Source organism: Amblyomma maculatum, chromosome 3 (assembly GCF_055883805.1).
Source record: "Amblyomma maculatum isolate TAMU_Amacu chromosome 3, ASM5588380v1, whole genome shotgun sequence".
Classification (NCBI taxonomy): Eukaryota; Metazoa; Arthropoda; class Arachnida; order Ixodida; family Ixodidae; genus Amblyomma; species Amblyomma maculatum.
In genome coordinates, this window is record NC_139346.1 from 190,620,180 (window position 1) to 190,639,262 (window position 19,083).

A 19,083-nucleotide genomic window follows, 5' to 3' on the forward strand; every position below is an offset into this window, starting at 1 on the left:
AAACCCTCACAGCTGGAATGACAATAAAGTGGATGACTAACTTCTTTTTAACATGAACCAATCTTTCATGTTTCACTGTAAAAATAAATCTTCCAACTTGGAGCAGCTAAGCTTTATTGCAACCATTGTGATGTCGTAAATGGCACCACTGCCTCATTTCTCTTTGCCCATCGTCACTTTTTAAACCTGTTTGTTGCTCTCATTAGCGCTGAGCTTTATATCTATAGTGTTGTTCATGACGCTTGAAGTTGCACACTTTATAGAGACAGTTTTTACTGTGGTAGACAGGATTGTGCATTGAAGGTGTGCTTTGTCTTGTTGCTTCTTGTTTCTGGAAATGGAGCATTATTTGGCCTTTTAAAGCATTTCCAAGTTGACTGGTTGACAAAATTTATATCCGTTTGCTTCCGATAATCATGCTTGGGAAATGCAGGATGAGTCAGCAATGCAAAATGCATGTGGAGTGGCCCAATTTTCTTTTTCCTTGTTTTTTCAACCCAGTGCTCTAGAGAACTCAGCGCGCCTCTGCTACCAGCGCTCCCATGTTGGCTAGAGTCCATGTCGTAGCCTTGCTAACTGCTTAAGATGCTTGTAAGGCCTATTGGTGTCAATGACAGCATTAAACTAGGTAGGCATGTACAAAAGATATCAAGCTGCTGTTTTGTGGTGCCGATGACAGCACTGTGTTGCTGGAGTTTTTATTGAGTAACACGCATCACATTTTTAAATTTGTTTTTGGAGAGAAAGGTGCACATTAGAATTGAGCAAATACGTTATGTGCATGTCGGTTTCATGTGGTCTTCCTCGAGCCTTTTCTGACCTGTGTTGATGCTGTGCAGGTACTACGTGCAGCCGCAGTGGGTGTATGACTGCGTCAACTACCGCAAGCTGCTCCCAGAGCAGGACTATTTTGTGGGGGAGGTGCTGCCCCCACACCTGTCACCATTTGTAGAAGAAAAGGAGGGAGACTACATTCCTCCCGAAAGGCTGGCCATGTTGAAGGCACAGCGGGGCGAAGGTTTGTTTTTTTGTGGTACCGTTTATGTTGAAATTTGCCAGGGGATCTCATTGTTTGTGTGTGCTGCTGTGACATGGTACAGTTGAGCCTCAGTATACAGGAGACAAGGCAGTGATGAATGATGGGGAGAGAGAAGCATTTTCTTTTTGCATATATTGTTGGCCATCCTATCCCTCCCACTAAGGAGACCTCTCTTTTTAAAGGGCAACTCTGGTGATTTTCCGCCTGTACTGAATTTATGGTTTATTTATACTGCTGAAGGCTTGGTCATCACAGTATGCAATTTCATTTTTTTTACAACAAACAAGCAATAATTTTAGATAAGCAAAAACACTTGAATCGAAATTGAAACTCTCACACGGGGCCCTGAAAGCAGTGCTTTGCGTGACGTCACATGATGACGACACTGGCGTGCAGCCGAGCCACATGCACCCACTGCCGTGTCGAAGTGTGAGAATGTCAAACGCTGTCACGTACGGCACCATGTGGAACATACTATTTGATATTGGTAAGTCATCCTCGATGCCATTGAGCAATGACAGCCAGGACTCGTCATTCACTTGCAATGAAAAAAAGTAAAACATAACCAGTACTCTGCATGCATGACCAATGAGAGCAGAATGAGCGAGTGATTTTAATTGCGTCTAAATTACTGCCGTGTGAAGCATGAATTCCCTAGAATTGTTTGAAGCCATTTGTGCACTCACACACCCTGATGCAAAAATGGCTGGCATGTATGAGGGCGACCAATCATTTCTGCTAGTCTAAATTCCCATTCTTACCTCGATACCGCCCCAAAATCTACCTCGCTGCGAGTGAGAGCAGCAATACCTCTGCAGCATGGAAAATTTGATGTCATTCCTACCACACATTTGTTCAATTTAATGTCACTTTTTCTACGTGCTACTTCATAACCAAAACTAATTCCTTTTGCATAATGGCAATTGCTAAGGATAAAAATTGGAGCAAACACAATTAAATTTTAATGCATCTTCAGTGCATTGCTGAAATGATTGCGCTGTGAATGAGAGCAGCTTTCAAATTTATATTTGTCTTGCATGCCTTGTAACCAATCTGTTAATCACGACTATCCATTACGAAGTTAAGGAGGCGGTTTTTCGCCGTTGTTTACAGAAGGGTACTGAACGTGTGCATTCGAGCCCAGGTGCAAATTTAAGTGTGCAGACTGGACATTTTCCACAACGTACACATTATACACGAAAGCAAGTTACAAGAGCTGTACATCATTTAGGCATTGTCTAGTGTTGCCGTCCAATGGATACAACCTTTGTCGAGTATGTGCGCAATGGCGCAGCATACAGCCCCGCCCTGGCTGCGCAGGATCATTTTCTCGGGGTAATATAGGTTGCGGTACATCGAAAACCAACCCCAGCTGCATTATTAAAGTAGATAACAAATTCGCAGTGCTTGCCACACCGTATGCAGCGAGCTTACTGCAGCGGTGCTGCCCGCAAGAGCAGCTGACAACGGCCCTCTTCGCCATGCGCTATGCCCTAGTCGTCGCTAGGCTTAAACTTTCAGATCTAAGCTGCAGCTGATGGCAGCTTGAAATTGACCAGTGCATGCTATAGTAAATCATTTATTTCGTGGAACAGCCTTATAGTACTGTCAACCCAATTGTGTCGCAGTAAAAGAAATATGTAATTTCAGCAATGCCTTAGTGGGGCTAGAGTGTGAGACCGGATGAGCTGAGCCACATTGGCAGCTTAGGGCTGCGAACAAGAATTTACTTATATTGCAGTTGTCACCAGAATCTAAATCAACGATCCTCAGTTTAGGATTATTTTTCCACATTCCTTTATCCAAGCGCATGTTATTTAAAAGCCAAACAGATTTTAGCATGCTTCCTTGGTGGCTCCTAATTGATCTGCCATGCCAGCTCTGATGGAGTGCTAGAGTAGGCAGTTTAGCTTGTGTTGTGTGTGGAAAGAGCGTCGACGCAGCATTTGATTTCAACCATCGCGTGGTATTCATGATGCCAAACTTTTGCATCAGAAGCATCCTGTTTTGGTAGCAGTCCCGCGTGAAATTTTCTGAGCGCACATACGTTTTCAGATTCTGAGGGGGCACTGGATCGTAGGATTCAATTTGTCGTGAAGCTCCTTGTCCTTGGAAAATCTGGTGTAAATCACTGTGTTTTTTTTAATTGAATAATTTGTGCATCTAATAACGCAACACTACCTACCATCCATTGCTCCCAAGGAGTGCATAAAGTGTGAGCTGAAAGTATGTGACGGTGATTCCACAATCTATGCTGTTTGCAAGCAAGCAGTTGGCCTGTCTGTGGCTTGTCAGGCTGTTTCCGACTAGCGCCGTTGTACCTTTGCCCTGTGCCAGGAGCACGCTCAAGATCGTGCACATCAGGATAAGAATGCCCCACGTCAAACTAGCTGCGCCCAGTAGTGCCGCTGCATTATCTTATCGCCGTCGTCTGCTCGATACCCCTTCACGACTGTGACGTCATCAAGCACAGTGTTAGCCATAAAAATTTTCTGTTTGACAGTGCGATTCGCAAGTCCCAAGGCGCTATCTTTAAAATTACTTTGTGGTAAAACTGCTGCGTCCTCAACTGTGCTTTTTGGCATTCATAATCTGGATATTTAGAAGAAATTTGGATGCAAATTTCATTGATATTTGTGAGCATCGAAAAATCGCCGGAGTTGCCCTTTAAGAGTCTCATCGGGTTATTGACCTTATTCATTACGAAGGACAGGTTTTCGTTTAGTTTTGATTAACAGTCTCACTTATAATAGACATTGTAACATAAACGCGTTGCGTCCCTCCCCTACTTCACACATGCTATGCAGTCATCAACAAACCACGAGTGTGTCTGTGTGGGACCACTCAAGTGGTATTTTTCTCACAATGGCAACTACGGTGAAAACTCGATAATATGAATCTTACGGGGTGCTGGAAAAAGTATTTGGAACACTTGAATGTCGCTGATGGAAACATTCAGTACTGTTCCTACTGGCACCAAAAAAAAAAATGTTTGAACCTGTATGGAACAGCCATGGCAGCTTGAACGGAGAGAGTGATGTGGTTATGATTAGCTAGAATTTCACCCTGGTGGCATCCTGAAAGCAGAACTTGTCACCAATGGCGGCATGCCAGAATTCGCATGCTGAAGAAAAATCATGCAAAACGGCTGGCATTTGTCCTGCTTCGCAGCAATAGACAGCACAGAGGTGACTTGTGAAACGGTGCCTTGCAAATGGCATTGCCACGCTACACCACCGGCTGCAGATTCACCAAGTCAGCTCACTTGTGAAGTGTTAAATGGAGGACGAGGGCAATAACGGTAGGCCTCTATCTATAGGTCACTGCTTTCTGATCACAAAGGGGACCACTGTCACTAAAAACGGAGATTTTGTAAGCAAGGAAAAAAAAAAAGAACACCAACCGACTTCTTAAGAAAATGTGCGCTTCAATGGCGTTTCTTCTTCGTGGATCCTGCAGGCAACGCCACACTACCATTCATTTCAATATTGCGGCGAACTACCAGTTTTGTTAAGGTAGTCGAGTTTGAATTGATTTGCATGAGGAAGGTGTTTGAATGCAATTTCCTTGTGGACAAGTGTGCCTTTGCTGTAGGACAAGCGTCTGTATAGTATGGTCAAAAAGAGCCAGATAATCAATTTTTATTGAGAATGTTTTTTTTTCTTAAGTTTTGTCGAAAGGTGGGTTTTTAGTTAAAACGCAGTTATGCTTCCAGTGTCTATTAAATTTCACTTTGCTTTTTTAGGCGACAACTCTTGCCCAAGTCAGTGCTGCTGAACAGAACAATTCCTGAATTGTCATGTGTGTAGGCAAGACACTCTCAAAACAGAACTTCCACGTCAGGGGTGATTTAGTGTATACTACCTACTGGTGCAGTGGCTGCTTTCGCTAGGCTTCTTCTGGGAGAAATGGCCTGAATGAGGAAGGACATTGGCCAAATTGCTAAAATCAGAGGTCTTGGTGTCCAGTTGCCAAATCGTGGTCAACTTTTTTTGTGTATCTCACAGGATTTGAATCTATTGCTGACATACCTTGTATTATTTTGCCATGTGAACAGAATTGCCAGCAGTCAGCGAAGGAGAAAGCACAGAAGAGGAAGGCACTGCTGATGATGATGGTGCACCAGAGGAAGACATTCCAGGTTAATATCTTGCTTCCTTGTCACCACCTCTTTCCTAAAGAAATAATTGGGCACCTCACCAGGCCAGATTTCTTAAATGTAAACTTCATTAATCAATTTTCAGTAAATTTTTTCTACCATCATAAGTTTTGAGGACTATAACATGGTGCAAGCGATCTTTCCGTGAGGGCATAGAACTACGGGCAGTGTTCAAGAGGAGATTAAGACATTTTCGCAGCTGATTGTTTGTTTGCTTTACTATGCTGTAAGTATCCTGCCAGTTTTCGGTGAACTGAAATTTGTGTGTGTGCATACATGCGTGCGTGCATGGGGGGGGGGTGCAGCATTTAGCGAGTTGATGCTTCAGCTGGTCTGAATAAAAGACAAGGTTAATGGATTCAAATGCATTGTAGTTTCTTCGCATTCATTTTTAAAGCTGGTACTCATTAAATTATCAACTGGCCAAAGGTAGAGAGCCTCTGGTATGTGCACTCTTGTTGAAGCATGTTGAATTAATCGACGAAAATGACACTAAAATGAATGATGGCAAGTGACGTGTGGGCCCAGGCTAAGACAGATGGCACTAGCACAAGCTTTCTTTTTTTTTGTATGTGTGCTTGCCACTGCCATGTTTACTACCTCTGACTGCTGTAGTTTGTCTTGCAAAAATATTGGTATATTTTATGCGTTCTGGCTTGATTAACCGAGAAATGTTGCTTTAGAGGTTATAACATTTTAATGATAGCACACTGGTTTGTTTTGAGAATTTTTTGCCACAACGCAGTAAGGCACTGGATTTACAAGCTGTGATATTTTAACGCGACATCGTTGAAGGCCCCATTCACTAAAATAATTGCATTACCTTAATAAGGCTTGCTGATTGGGGATATCAAGAAAATTTTATTGTAACTGCATGCAGCGTAGCAAGGTTGGCTGATTTCATTTTGGATTATCATACTTGGTATATGTGGTTTGCTGATGGGGAATCAAGCATTTCGTCATAACTGTGTGTGTTCAAGCAGAGCTGGACTATTAAAACCTTGTCTTTTGGGAAAGAACCACACATTATGTCTAGGCATCCTGTATCGGGACCATGTGACTGCAGTAGCATTGCCTTTGGCACAAACTATAACCGCTGGCACCTTCCTTTGCTGTTTTATGAAGTTATTGATTTGGTTTCGATGGTGTAAAAAATGCTTGCTTAAAAAGTGACAAATCACTGTGCAGGTCTGAAGCACTTTGAAATGCAGGTTTTACATAAAGCTTGAGAAGCACTCATTTTATGACCAAAGGAAACAAACTCATTGGCAAGCCAGGTATTTAGAGTGCTTTTCAAGGCATAGTTTCAGCAGTGACGATAGACTGTTGAACTGTAATGAAAATAGGCAGTGAAAGGCAGAAAAATTTAGCATAAAAATATGCCTGTAATTGAGACTTTCGTATGATGTGAGCATAATTTGGGGATACATTTTCATCTGTGTATGATGCAAGTGAGGAAGGCTCACTGAAAATGTTTATTTGCACTCCATTTCGCTCTTGACTCATTGCCTCCATGGACATTTGTGGAGTGTATAGCACACCCCGTGGTATTGCTAGAGAGGTTTCGCCGCCATAGATGCTCATCTTTGGCGCCGTTGAGCATATTCCGATATCCCACATTAAACACCCGCTCCCAATCACCCACAACTCGACTATGCAGCATAGCTGGAAAGGCCTGTTTCAGCGATCGGCTGCAGTAACTGCAGACTCCTAACAGTGCTTTTGGCAGCTACAACCACTTTCATTTTAAAAGCAACCAAGTATAAACTGCTTTCACAGTCCTGACATCTTGCAAGGTGCGATTGTTTTGTTTCCAGTAGCATTGACATTGCAAAGTCGGCGTGGTAAAATGCCATCAAAATTGAAACCATCAACGCTTGACATACAGTCGAACCCAAATATATCGAACTCGAAGGGGATCGCTAAATAGTTTGATATATCGATAATTCGGTATACAGAAATCAGCTTGAGACGCCGTTTGCTATCGTGAAAAATGATACCGTGTTTGTTGCAGAGTGCCCGTGATGGCTTGATTGCACAAGCCTAGTTCGATTTATCACGCTGCGCTTGGGGCGGGCGGAGTACACTGTCACAAAATCATTGGAAAATTTGATAACTGCACATGCCGTTTGAAGCGAAAACCGCTAAAAGCTGGTGTCATGATTGCAGCTGACCACGTGCTTTCGCTGATTCTAGGTGCAATGATGGACGACTCTCGAAAAAAAAAAATGCCACTTCTTAACGTCTGCAACCGCCATAGCTTACGCTACACCGCACATTCAGCATGATGACAAAAATGGAAGACTATCGAAAAAAAAAGAAGAAAAAAAATAGTCTGCTGCTTTTTAACATTTGCAGAAGCCATTATGGCTTCCGCGGCCAATGACACAAGATGCCGTGCACAGAGGGTTCACAACACACACTGGAGAAAGTATCCGACGTCCTATCTGCCACAGCTGAGCTACAGTGCCTTAGAAGTGTAGCTGAGCTTGCTTGTCAGATTGTGCGTACTGTGTCCTACTGCGAACGAAGACCAGGAAAGAGAGAGGAAGGGCAGAAGAATGGGTACACCCTTGAGCTTCACTCTATCGCGTTGTTTCCCTTCTCCCGAATGCCACGGCTTGCATTGGCTGCATCTGCTTCGTATCGGCCTTTGCCAAACCGGTTCCGTCTCGTTCCTTCACGCACAGGCTTGCAAACGTCATGTGCTGGCGTGCCGCAAAGGATCACCGCAGATGCGCGCGGGGAAAGGGCATTGCGCTACTCTAGACCTGCCGTCGCCGAAAGGTTCTCTCTCATTCCGTGCGTGGCTTGAAATCGTCACGCAGCATAAAGCCGAATGTGATGGGATCGTCTTTGGTGAAGACGCTCCTTCCAGTGCATGGTGCGGAGTTAGATATATTGAACGACCGTTGAAATTGCAGTTCGATATACGACGCAGCTTTCCTATACTTTTAAATAGAATTTTTAAGGGGATATTTCATGATTTCAATATAACCAAAATTCGAGTTATCAGAGTTCGATATATACGGGTTCGAACGTAGATAGTACTTCCTTAGATAGTGATGATGATGCCGTTAAATGATAACCAAACCAAAAGTACAGATTTCAGCAGAAGATTATGTGGAGCGACATATTACAACATATTGCTGCGAACCTTTCAAATCTGTATTTGTTCTTTTTTTGACATTACGTAACAATATTATATGAGGTGGAAGTTCGCCGCGCTAAAAGTTGTAAAACAAGCCTCTTGTTATATGCAGGTTTCTGCAGTATATAGGCTGCGCACGTTTCATTTCTCTTGAAGGGGCCGTATCGACCTAGAACAAATATCGTTTAAACATTTTAAAATTTCTTCAGTGTGCTTGCAGAGCCTGAGTGAAACACTGATCACATAATCAGTATCAAATAATTATTTTTTCAAATCTACTGTCTGCTTGCAGCAAAAATGTACCGTGGTTTTAACATCAACAAAAACTGGTTTCTGGAAGCACTGAAGGGCGCTGTTTGCATGGTGCCTAGCAGTAGTGTCATGAAATGGTAGAGCAACATTTCTAATGCCAGCAGCAGACAATAGTGTCAAAAAGTCAAAGGCTCGTGCAACATCTCGGTGCGACACACAGTTATGAGCAACGAAAATGCCATCCTGAATGTCGCGTGTAGTATGCCAGATGTCCAAAAGACTCGAGGATAGGCAACACCAGGCCACTTTCTGTTCATGCAGTTAACTATTCGTGTGCGAGGTACATAGTGTCCTGATGCATGCATGGTTTGTCAGAAGATCCTAATGGAGAACATTTGTATATTCATCGTGTTTCTAACCATTAGGGATTCTTCAGAGGAACAGCCATAAAGTATGTTAATATTTTGCAGTGTTCCATTGATTTCTCCTTCACACAGGTCTCTAATTTGTCAGGCATTGGCACTAATGCTGTAATGCCATACTCTAGGTGCTCATCACATTCATATTGTTGAGCATTTCTTTTACTCCAGTTCTATATTTATATTCAAGCAGCATATCTGTGCGTTACATCATATGTGTGTGTGTGTACATCATGTCCATTCTCTTTCTTCTCAGGATCGGTTGAAGACGAAGAAGAAGAGGAATCTGAAGGTGAGGGCAGCGAAATCGATGAAGAACAGAGTGAAGATGATGAGCAGAGTGAAGACGATGAGGAGCAAAGTGAAGATGATGAAGAGAGTGCAAAGAAGAGGAGCAGGCGGTCAGGGTCTGATTCAACCAAGAAAAGAAAACTGGAAACTGCTGAGCCGGATGAGCCTGCTGCTGTTACAAAAAAGAAACCCGACATTGGTGTTCAGACAGGCACGGTGGTCCGGGAAGATCCTGAAAAGGTGGCACAAAGGATCAAGAGTGAAGAGAAGCGCCTGGCTGTCCTCATGATACCCAAGAAGCACAAGCGTCTCTACGACAAGATTGTCTTTGGACAGAAGCGGCGGGCTCGGGAGGTAAGCGGCTAATTATTGCTCATTGCATCTGGGACAGCTGTGTAAGGAAGAGAGTTATGGATGGCCTTCTAAGGCCAGCCCGCACTTGCTATTTTTAAATTTCATAAAAAATTGGCAGATGCCGTTAAAAGAGAATTGTGGACTCCTGCATTGTCATACTGTCAGCTTACCGTTCTTAAGTGCAAATTTTATCGGCCTCCCTTCGCTCAGCTCCAACACTCATTTTCATGGTTTTAAAGTGCGTTTCCTTGGGGTCACATCTTTCTGAAAGGGGCATTAAGGACAGATTGAAGTTGGCCTGTATCAATAAATTACAGCGTTCCTATGGCAAGGAGTCTATCCAAATTGGAGGGAACTTTTACAAGGAAGAGGAAAAATGCAGTATCACCACCACTAGCTACCCTTGCGAGCAAGCTGCAGTGACGTCAAAATGGGTTTTGGCCCTGAGCCTAGGCAGTGCTGCTGTTCATTTCTATACAGGGATCACGGACACTCTTACAAGAGTGGATGTAACGAGCTTAAGATGAGCGTTATTGTCAGTGTCTCCTTAAGCACGTGCCTCCCTTTGTGGCACATACAGTGCAGTCCACTTATAACAATATTGAGAAAACCCAAAAATTCAATTGTTGTAACCAATTATCGATATATATCTGGACGGCCAAAAAAGATGAAAAAAAAAAAAAAAAGGCACACCCACGTATTTTCTCATGCATATAGGCTTGCCTTCCTACGATGAGTAAATCGGGTTGAACAACGCTACTCACCGTAAAGAGCACTAAACACTTTATTGCAGTATACATCAATAGTCATAAAATAACTTAACCATACTTAAAGAAGTCGGAAATTCGCGCTTGCTTGAGCAGCCCTGAATCTTGACAATTGCTGTGAGCAGTCCCTTTTGCGTGCACGAAACCGATTAGCGACTGGATGAACTGAAGGACATCCCCAACCTTGATAATCGTTAAAATCGTAGAGTGCGAATGTCTGTATTTTGTCACGAGGCTTCCAACTTTGAAACCCTGCCAAAAATCCCAATGAATCTGCCGTTTCATCTCGTGAGCTATCGCGGCGTCCGTCAGTTTGGTCGCCGCCATCTTCCATGGACACAGAATCGGCCATGGGGATGACGATACGGCCACAGCAGCACCCTTTGCGCGGCTGCAATTGCAATGATGATAGTGCTCATTTCCTTCCGTTTTCGCCGCATATGTAGAGTTTTCACGTCATTGTCTTCTTAATATTTTATCTTTTATTGAATATTCAGTCAAATTTTTTGTGGTAAACACCTACAAGGCGGCGATAAAGCTATCGTTGTATCCGATGTACCGCCGATAATCGATCGTTATATCTGGTTTATATTTACATAGGGGCAATGGGAAAAATGCTAAATCTAAAGAATTTGATTGTTATAAGCGATATATCGCTATATCCTGTATCATTATAAGTGGACTGCACTGTAGTCTGCTGCCTTGATGACCGTGCATGACATTTCCATAAGACCTGTTGGTGCACCTGTTTCGTCCAGCTTGGCCTGAAACCATCGATTTATCCACAGTCATTACATTAATGAGAGCATCAAGTGCTGCTTTGTCCTGCAGTTATCGTGCCTGCAATGTCTGTATAAGGCTTTGTTACATTGCTCGATGCCTCTGCTACAACATTCAGTCATGATGAAAAAACAGCCTTAGCCTTGCCTTAGTTGCGCAAAAAATTTTAGTGGCTTATCTAATGTGCCTACATTATGCCGCCTTAATCTTTATCACTTGCCGGCTTCGATGGGCACTTTCTGTAAGCAGAATTTTGGGTGAAGTTACCTTCTCCAATGGATTTTACCATACAAAAACTTTCTCTTCCTCTTTTCTAAGTATAATGCTGAGCTGCAACAGAAATCTTGCTGTCTAAGGTGCTTGATTCCACAACAGTTTTGTTTTAAACGTTGTAGAAACGATTTTTGCTGAGAATTTTTTGCTCTACAGCGTATCGCCTGGTTTTTTATATGCTCTTGTGCTAGAAACTGTGATCATTGAGTGCACATTGGTAGTGGGAGGGTTGCACCAAAAATGACATTTTATTGTTTTACGTGATTTTAAAATCAAAATTATAAAACTATAAATCTTCGTTCCTGGAAATAGGGGGGCTCGGTCCTAATAATGTGAGGCAAGATTTTTCATTTTCATCGTAAACTCATGACATGTCTTGTTATACTAATGACCCCTGTCAATTCTGCAATTATGCCATTGTGTCATTTGTCTGATTCAGCCGGTGTGCTAATCTGGTTGTTAGTTTGTTTATATATACGTATGACCAACTCGTTCCTGTTAAGGGTATTGTCTAAAAAGAATATATTCATAATACCTAGTTCAAATCAGCATCTTTGTTGCAACATTTCACTGCTGTGAACGAATGTGACCGCAAGCGGCACTTGTTGGCTAGTACTTTGCTTGTACCTAGTCGTCTGTTTGCTATGAATGAACACCATTGCCAAGTAAATACCTTTATTTTTATATTTGTCTAACACTGAAAACAACTTCAACGAATAAAAAGAGTGTTATATCCTTTGCAGCTTATTTATGAAAATGGTATGTCATCATCATCATCAAAAAGTTAAATGACATTAGATCTCTTTGTGTAGCACCGGCCACAAAAGTAATGGCATTAAGCAGTTTAAGGCATTAGGTGCTTAATACTGTACTAGGCAACAGAACTGATGATCAACATGTTGCCAGCTAGAGTAAGATCTGTTGTCAAATGTACTTTTTTTTTTTTTCCATGGCTATCACTTATATCGGCTGTTTTTGCTTCCTTGTGCAGGCTGCAGCATTGAAGCAGAAGAGAGAAGAGATTAAGAAAACAACAAAGAAGGCAAAAAAGAAATGATTCCCTGGAGTTATTTTTGTAATATAGCACTGGACTACATGAGTGGTGTGGTCTCTTTACTGATATAGAAGTACTGCAGTGCACATACACACTGGGTCATCCAATGTTGAAGTTGCCACTGCTGAGTCGAACAAAGCTTGTAAAGAAAGTGGACATATTATGGAATAGCTCTGGATGTCTGACAATTATCTAATTAGTTCAGCTCGCATATTTTCTCGTGAGGTGAATGTGAGTCAGGTATTTGCATTCCATATGTAGCTGCAGTTAAGGCCCCTAGTTTCCTGCGGTTGTGTGGAAAATTGCAGGTTTGGGCATTTTTTGCGGAATTGTGTGTTGGAAACGACATTATATTTTTATGCTGTTGTTGCGGACATCAGTAGGAAGGACAGTATGATGGGAAACTTACTATTTTACCTTGTTTCCACTAGTACAATGCAAGGGGGAGCTTGAGGGATTGAGGGAAATTTAATTTTTGTTCCGATTGTAATGAAATCTCAAACTGTTGAAGCCAACTACAACAGAAGTTCCACCAAGAAAATGCTAACGGCTCACTTAAATATGCAAGCAATGGATAGGATGATGATATTTCAAACCACTCTTCAGCTGCGCGTACCACAAGCGGGTGAAACAAAACCTTCCATACTTTAATGCATGCAGCCTCTCATACAGCAGCGACAACAGTCACTGTCATGCCACCACTACTTGTTGTTTCCAGCTGCCCCATACTGCACCCTTTTGCTGTTCTTTACTTTCCTTACTGCACGCAATTCTGCCAGTTCCATCTCTTTCTAAACAACCCTTACCGTCTTCTTTCTATATCCATAGCTACTTTCTTTGTAATTGGACTCTATGTCCTTTGCTCCAAGTTCATTGAAATGCTGGCTTCTCCTAGCGGCTTTTCTGAGCTTGTTGGTAAAAGTCATTTTAGTCAGGCTGAAGCGCTCGAGGATAAAAAAAAAATTGTTCGCAATAGTAATTCTGAATACTATAATGTGGGGTGCATTCTGAAGCATAATTTTATGCCTCCCACACAATTTTGCAAATTCTTTGTTCTTCATCCGCGAAATTTTTGATTTTCTACCACAGGATCTTGGCTACAGTGACTTCTTGGCACTGCAGGAAATGTAAATAATAAATAATGTTTAATACTATTTGCAGCCTATGCAAGTCTGAAGATGATCAGGTCTGAAGGTCATCAGGAAGCATCATTTTAACAATTTTTTCTACACTGAAAGGAACTCGTAAAACAGCCATAGAGAACAGGCCAGTTGCATGCTACTGAGCAACTGGATCTAAGTGAGCTAGAGTGTGCCATGTCAGTGGCCAGTTCATAATTGTCAATAGGCGCAAGACATTGGAAAAGTGCTTCTGCTGTATTTTGAATTTTGCCGATTTATATGAAGCATGGAAAGGGCTTAGTAAAGTAGTAAAAGCTAGTGGGTCAGGAAACAGATGCAAGTTAATGACACTGGAGTAAAAATCAAGAAGGAATGTGCATGGGAGGGCATGTAATGCAAAGGCAAGATAATCGATTGTTGCTAAAGGGATTACAGAGTGAATTCTGAGGAGGAAAGTGCAGCAGGGGCTTCTATAAGTTAGGTGGGCGGGTGAGATTAGAAAGTTTGTGGGGACCAAGTAAATGGTGCTGGCACAGGATCGGGTTAATTGGAAGTACTGCATGGGAGATGGTTTTGCCCTGCGGTGAAGGTATTCAGGCACCAATACATTGCTAATGTAGTGTGACAGATTTGTGATCAGCGTTTTTTCATGTGCAGCTTTCTAACAAACTTTTTATGTATTTCCATTATTCGAGAAGTTACTTCGTAGTACAATTTACCACGAATATACCCTCTGCTTTCCTAGTAGTTTCTTTTTGTAGCGACATTTGGCATTGAAAGTATTGAAACATACTCCTGCTTGCTCCAGCTGACTGCAACTGGTACTCTTATATGGCTGCATTCTCACAATCTGCGCGAGTGTTCTAAAAACCTCATTGCAAAGTTATAAATGGTTGTACAGTCCTGGCTATAATATTGTAGAGCATGCCCGAGTGACAAAGATTTTTCTAGCGCATCAGAATGTCAGGAGTTATTTATGCATTTATTGGCATGTGTTGCTGGTGCACTAGCATATGCACTAAGTAAGCATCGTACCTCCTCTACAGAAAGCGTGAGAAATTTGCAAACACAAGTGCGCTCCGTTTTATTTTGGCTGCGCTTGGTTGATTCTGGTAGCGAACGTGTTGACCAGCAGCAGTAGGGCTAATTGATAGGTTTGTGAGAGTTTTTATGATGCGATCAGTCTGTAATTTGGGCCCTTTTCTGCTTTCAGAGAGATCTGAAGTTATGAGATTGTGGATACTCACTCGACTTAAAAGTATCTTTTATATCCCATCGAGAAAAACTTGGTTTGCCTTAAATGATGGCAGTTTTGTGCTTTTTATGCGTATTGTACCGTTTAATGATGAGAAAAGAAATTATATACACATGGAAATGAACAAAGCAAGCCAGTATTCGGGAGCGAGAACTGTAAAGCGTTTTAATTTATAGGTACAAGAGAGTAAACAAAAAAGCACCATTTTTATGTGTGCATTTTGTAAAATGCTTTCAGACCCGAGTTGCAGGCTTCAGGGCTGTTGAGGAAAATGCCTGTGGATAGATTCAGGAAAAACAAAAAAACAAAACTGGATCGGAGGTGGTGCAGCAATTGCACCACAGCGCCACATAGGTCACCATGACATAATTTTGATCGTTTTTCTAAGAATGCTGCTTACAATGCCATAGCATTAACATCCTAATGCTCCATGATCTGCACTTCAGCTTGCTGCCTAACAAGGCTTCTTGGATGCATATGTCCAGCCACAATTCAACACTGAAAGGCTACTCCATTTAAAAGGCAGCTAGAAGCTGGAAAGCTCCAAATGATCATAGTTAAAATGAAGTGTACATAATAAGTTTCAGTGTTAAGCCCTTTTCTTTGCAACACTGAATTTCATATTGACTAAACAATCGCAGCAATGACATGGCATCAATTCAAGCACGTACTGCTTCTGGCAATTCAAATATTGAGGAATGCTTATTGCACACATGAAGAAAACTACTGAACATGAGTATACAAAGCTGCTTCTATTTCACGATTCTGAAGCAAATATTAAGCATTCCCCACACTTCATAAATGACCATTTGACGAAGCCCGACAGTGATCATGCATTTTATCAGCTGCAACATCAACCAATACAAGCTGCACCTGTTTGTAAGGTCAGGCATGTTGTGCAGTCTCTTCAGTTGATCAGTTGAGAGTAATTTTTTTTTTATTCCTTGGGGGCACACATTCTAACCAGTGGAGGTAAGCAGCATGACGAAATCCACACTTCCCACAAAATGCTCAACACAACCACTAATAACGGATCGATAGTGTGAACTGCGAGCAGTCCGCACCGCCACAGAAAACAACCGGGCAGCAACTTTGAAGAACACTACGTGAAGAGTCCAGCAGTCAACCTTCACAGAAAATGGCACATAGGAGATCTGCACATAAAAGGTTGAGGACGTATGCTCTGAAGCCTTTATACCGATGGGAGAATAACTAGCCAAAAAAACAACAGTGGATCAACTGCAGGCTGCTGAGGAGAGTTCGACCGTTCTCAACCACTTCACTGCACGTTCAACAGCTTTTTGACGGCCATCACAACATGTGCTTCTGTGGGCACAGACTCGTTTTCGAGGGTAACTGCGTAGGGCATTGGCACGTCGGCGCCCGTTACCCGGATGACCGGCGCATCAAGATAGTCGAAGGCTGGACTCTCGACGATGCTGGCGCAGATCTCGGCTCCAACACCGAAGTGCGGCCACCCATTCTCTACAGTGACGAGCCGGTTGGTTTTCATGACAGACGCCTGTATGGCTTCTTCGTCGAGAGGCCGGATGCTGCGGAGATTGATCACCTCGCACTCGATGCCCTGGCTCGCCAGCTGTTTAGCAGCGTCTAGACATGTACCAACTGCTTTTGAATGAGACACTAGGGTGACGTGTGTTCCTGGTCGCTCGACTTTGGCTTTGCCGATGGGAAGCAGAAAGTCCTTGCTCTTTACTTCGTCCGAGACTTCAAACGCGTGGCCGTACATGAGCTCATTTTCTAGGAATACAACGGGGTCTGGGTCTCGGATGGCGGATTTGAGGAGACCTTTGCAATCTTCGGCGCTGTACGGCGAGATAACTTTGAGGCCAGGGCAGTGACCGTACCAAGCCGCGTAGCACTGCGAGTGTTGAGCGGCTACGCCGGCAGCGTTACCGTTGGGTCCTCGGAACACGATAGGAACTGCGATGTTGCCTGCAGACATGTAGAAGGTCTTTCCGGCCGAGTTAATGACCTGATCAATGGCTTGCATGGCAAAATTGAAGGTCATGAACTCGCAAATGGGCCTCAAACCTGCGAAGGCGGCACCGACAGCTATGCCGGCGAAACCCATCTCGGTAATAGGAGTGTCGACCACACGTTTGTCGCCGTACTTCTTCCACAGGCCTCGGCTCACCTTGTACGCACCGTCGTACATGGCCACTTCTTCGCCGATTAGGAAAACCCGCTCATCGCGCTCCATCTCCTCATCCATGGCCGAGTTGAGGGCGTCGCGGACAGTGAGCTGGGCGCCCAGCACCCGAGACGTGGACAGTGAACGACGGCCCGAAATTAACATGTGCCACTTCAGCTTCGTGCTGACACTCTTGAACATGCTACGCGTCGAAGCCATTTCGATGCACTAGAGCTGAAGTGGGCCAAACTGATCGAAGGCAAGGTCGGCGTGAGGACGTGAATCGGATGTTCACCGGCGTGTAGCTGAGTTTGTCCTCCGGGTAACCACAACACAAGCTAAAACCTGCAATAATTAAAGTGCACCATACTGAATAAAGCTACGTAGATGAACAAGACAACGCTAAAAGGCGCGACAGGTCGGTTTCCCAAGCAGACGGAGTTTCACACGCGACGATCGGCCAAATGCACGCGAATAAATATGGTCGCCCCCAGCGAACTTCCTGGCCAGATGTCAAAGACTGCCATGGGAGGGCAGCACTTGCAAATTACGCCACTATGGCGCGAAGATTTGATTAGGTAAATTGGGTTTAATGCGCTATCTCATCCAAACTAGTTAAAACAAACATGAACCGAACTGGTTAGATCAGAGTTTTTTATGATCTGTTAAAACTACAGCCTACATCGTCCCGCCGCGGTGGCTCAGTTGTTAGGGCGCCAGACTGCTGAACTCAGACGCCGGATTAGATCCCGGCCGCGGCGGCCGTTTTTCGATGGAGGCGAGAAGCAGGGCACTCATATACTGCGCGATGTAAGTGCACGTTAAAGAACCACAGGTTGTCGAAATTTTCGGAGCTCTCCACAACGGTGTCCTTCATTTGTTGAATCATATAGATGTCACTACTGAAAAGGAAAAAAAAATGTGTTTACTAGCACGCGACATATCGTGTGCATGCGTGTAACAGAACCAAATGAAGGAGATAACCTTGTACCTCTGTCACACGGTCACTTTCGATCCTCACTGAACTCGATCTGCATTGAGGTTTTCAAGAAGGATTGATGCATCCCATGCTACACGGCGTTTTCAATGAGCATTGAGAAATTTTCCTCGTATGCGCTACGCGGGTCTCGACGACCGTTTTCGAGTGTGCTTGAAATCTCAAGATCGATTGAGGAAGCAGCTTGAAGTCAAGTAGGCTCGAGCTCGATTGCACTTGAAAGTTGCCGTGTGACAACCTCGATCTGCATTGATTTGAATGGAGATCGAGTTCAATGAGGATCGAAACTGTCCGTGTGACAGGGGTATTAGTGGGAAGAGTGCGTGCAACTTGAGGTCAAGGAGAGTAGTTAAAGGACAGCATGAGAGCAGGAAAAGTCCGAGCGCAGCAGGGTCTCTCAGTCCTGCCAGGTCTTCAAGTGCTCTAGGCCCGGCGGAGGAGGGTCCGTCGCACAGAGGGAGAGGATTATGAGGGAAGAGGCAAATGGTTCTGGGCAAAGGGTACAGGCAGGAGTGGGGAAAGAGGGACGGTAGTGGGGTAGAATTAGGGGTGAAGGAAGAGTGTGTGTTTGCAGTCTGCGCCATAGCGTTGCTTGTTTATTGTTTAGGGAGGAGTGGGGTGGGGTGTAGAGCTGGCACCAGGCTCTGTAGGCCTGCGTCAACTCGCTGAACGAGTGCATGCGCTCCTTCCTAAATCCCGCATAGAGGCCACCTGAACCCGGCTTAAATAATCTCAAGCTAAAAGGTTGACAGTCTCGTTTCCGGAGTTGCCGGAGTGCGCAGTCACCTATATCAGCTCTACATGGCGGGGGGGGGGGGGGGGGGGGGGGGTGCATTGGGCGAGCCTAGTATGCTAAAAGCAGGGACATGGACTCGCACCTCGTACCAAATTTAGAATCGCTGTTTTTGAATCTGTTAAGATGTATAATGCGCTTCCGCGCGGGTTATGGCTATTGCAATGGCGGCTTCCTCTGCAGCTTCCGGGGAGGTGTCGTCTGAGGGGAGAGGTAATGTGAT

The 19,083-nt window shown here is 43.8% G+C and overlaps 2 protein-coding genes across 2 annotated transcripts in view; one reads left to right on the forward strand and one right to left on the reverse strand.

The window, feature by feature from the left end:
• Window positions 1-12,584, forward strand: part of LOC146197270 (pescadillo homolog) — a 35,569-nt gene extending 22,985 nt beyond the window's left edge. The window contains exons 12-15 of the mRNA XM_084599063.1: window positions 840-1,018; window positions 5,097-5,180; window positions 9,277-9,665; window positions 12,477-12,584. Of these exons, the coding sequence (XP_084455189.1) occupies window positions 840-1,018; window positions 5,097-5,180; window positions 9,277-9,665; window positions 12,477-12,542 (718 nt within the window). The 3' untranslated portion in view covers window positions 12,543-12,584. The remainder of the gene's footprint in view (window positions 1-839; window positions 1,019-5,096; window positions 5,181-9,276; window positions 9,666-12,476) is intronic.
• Window positions 12,585-15,054: 2,470 nt separating this feature from the next.
• Pdhb (Pyruvate dehydrogenase E1 beta subunit) lies at window positions 15,055-17,572 on the reverse strand. The gene has a single exon (XM_084599064.1). The coding sequence runs from the start codon at window positions 17,287-17,289 to the stop codon at window positions 16,195-16,197; it is 1,095 nt and encodes a 364-aa protein (XP_084455190.1). The 5' UTR covers window positions 17,290-17,572; the 3' UTR covers window positions 15,055-16,194.
• Window positions 17,573-19,083: the final 1,511 nt, after the last annotated feature.

Coding starts and splice junctions, on each gene's coding strand:
- Pdhb (XM_084599064.1), bottom strand. CDS start 17,289: ATGGCTTCGACGCGTAGCATGTTCAAGAGTGTCAGCACGAAGCTGAAG.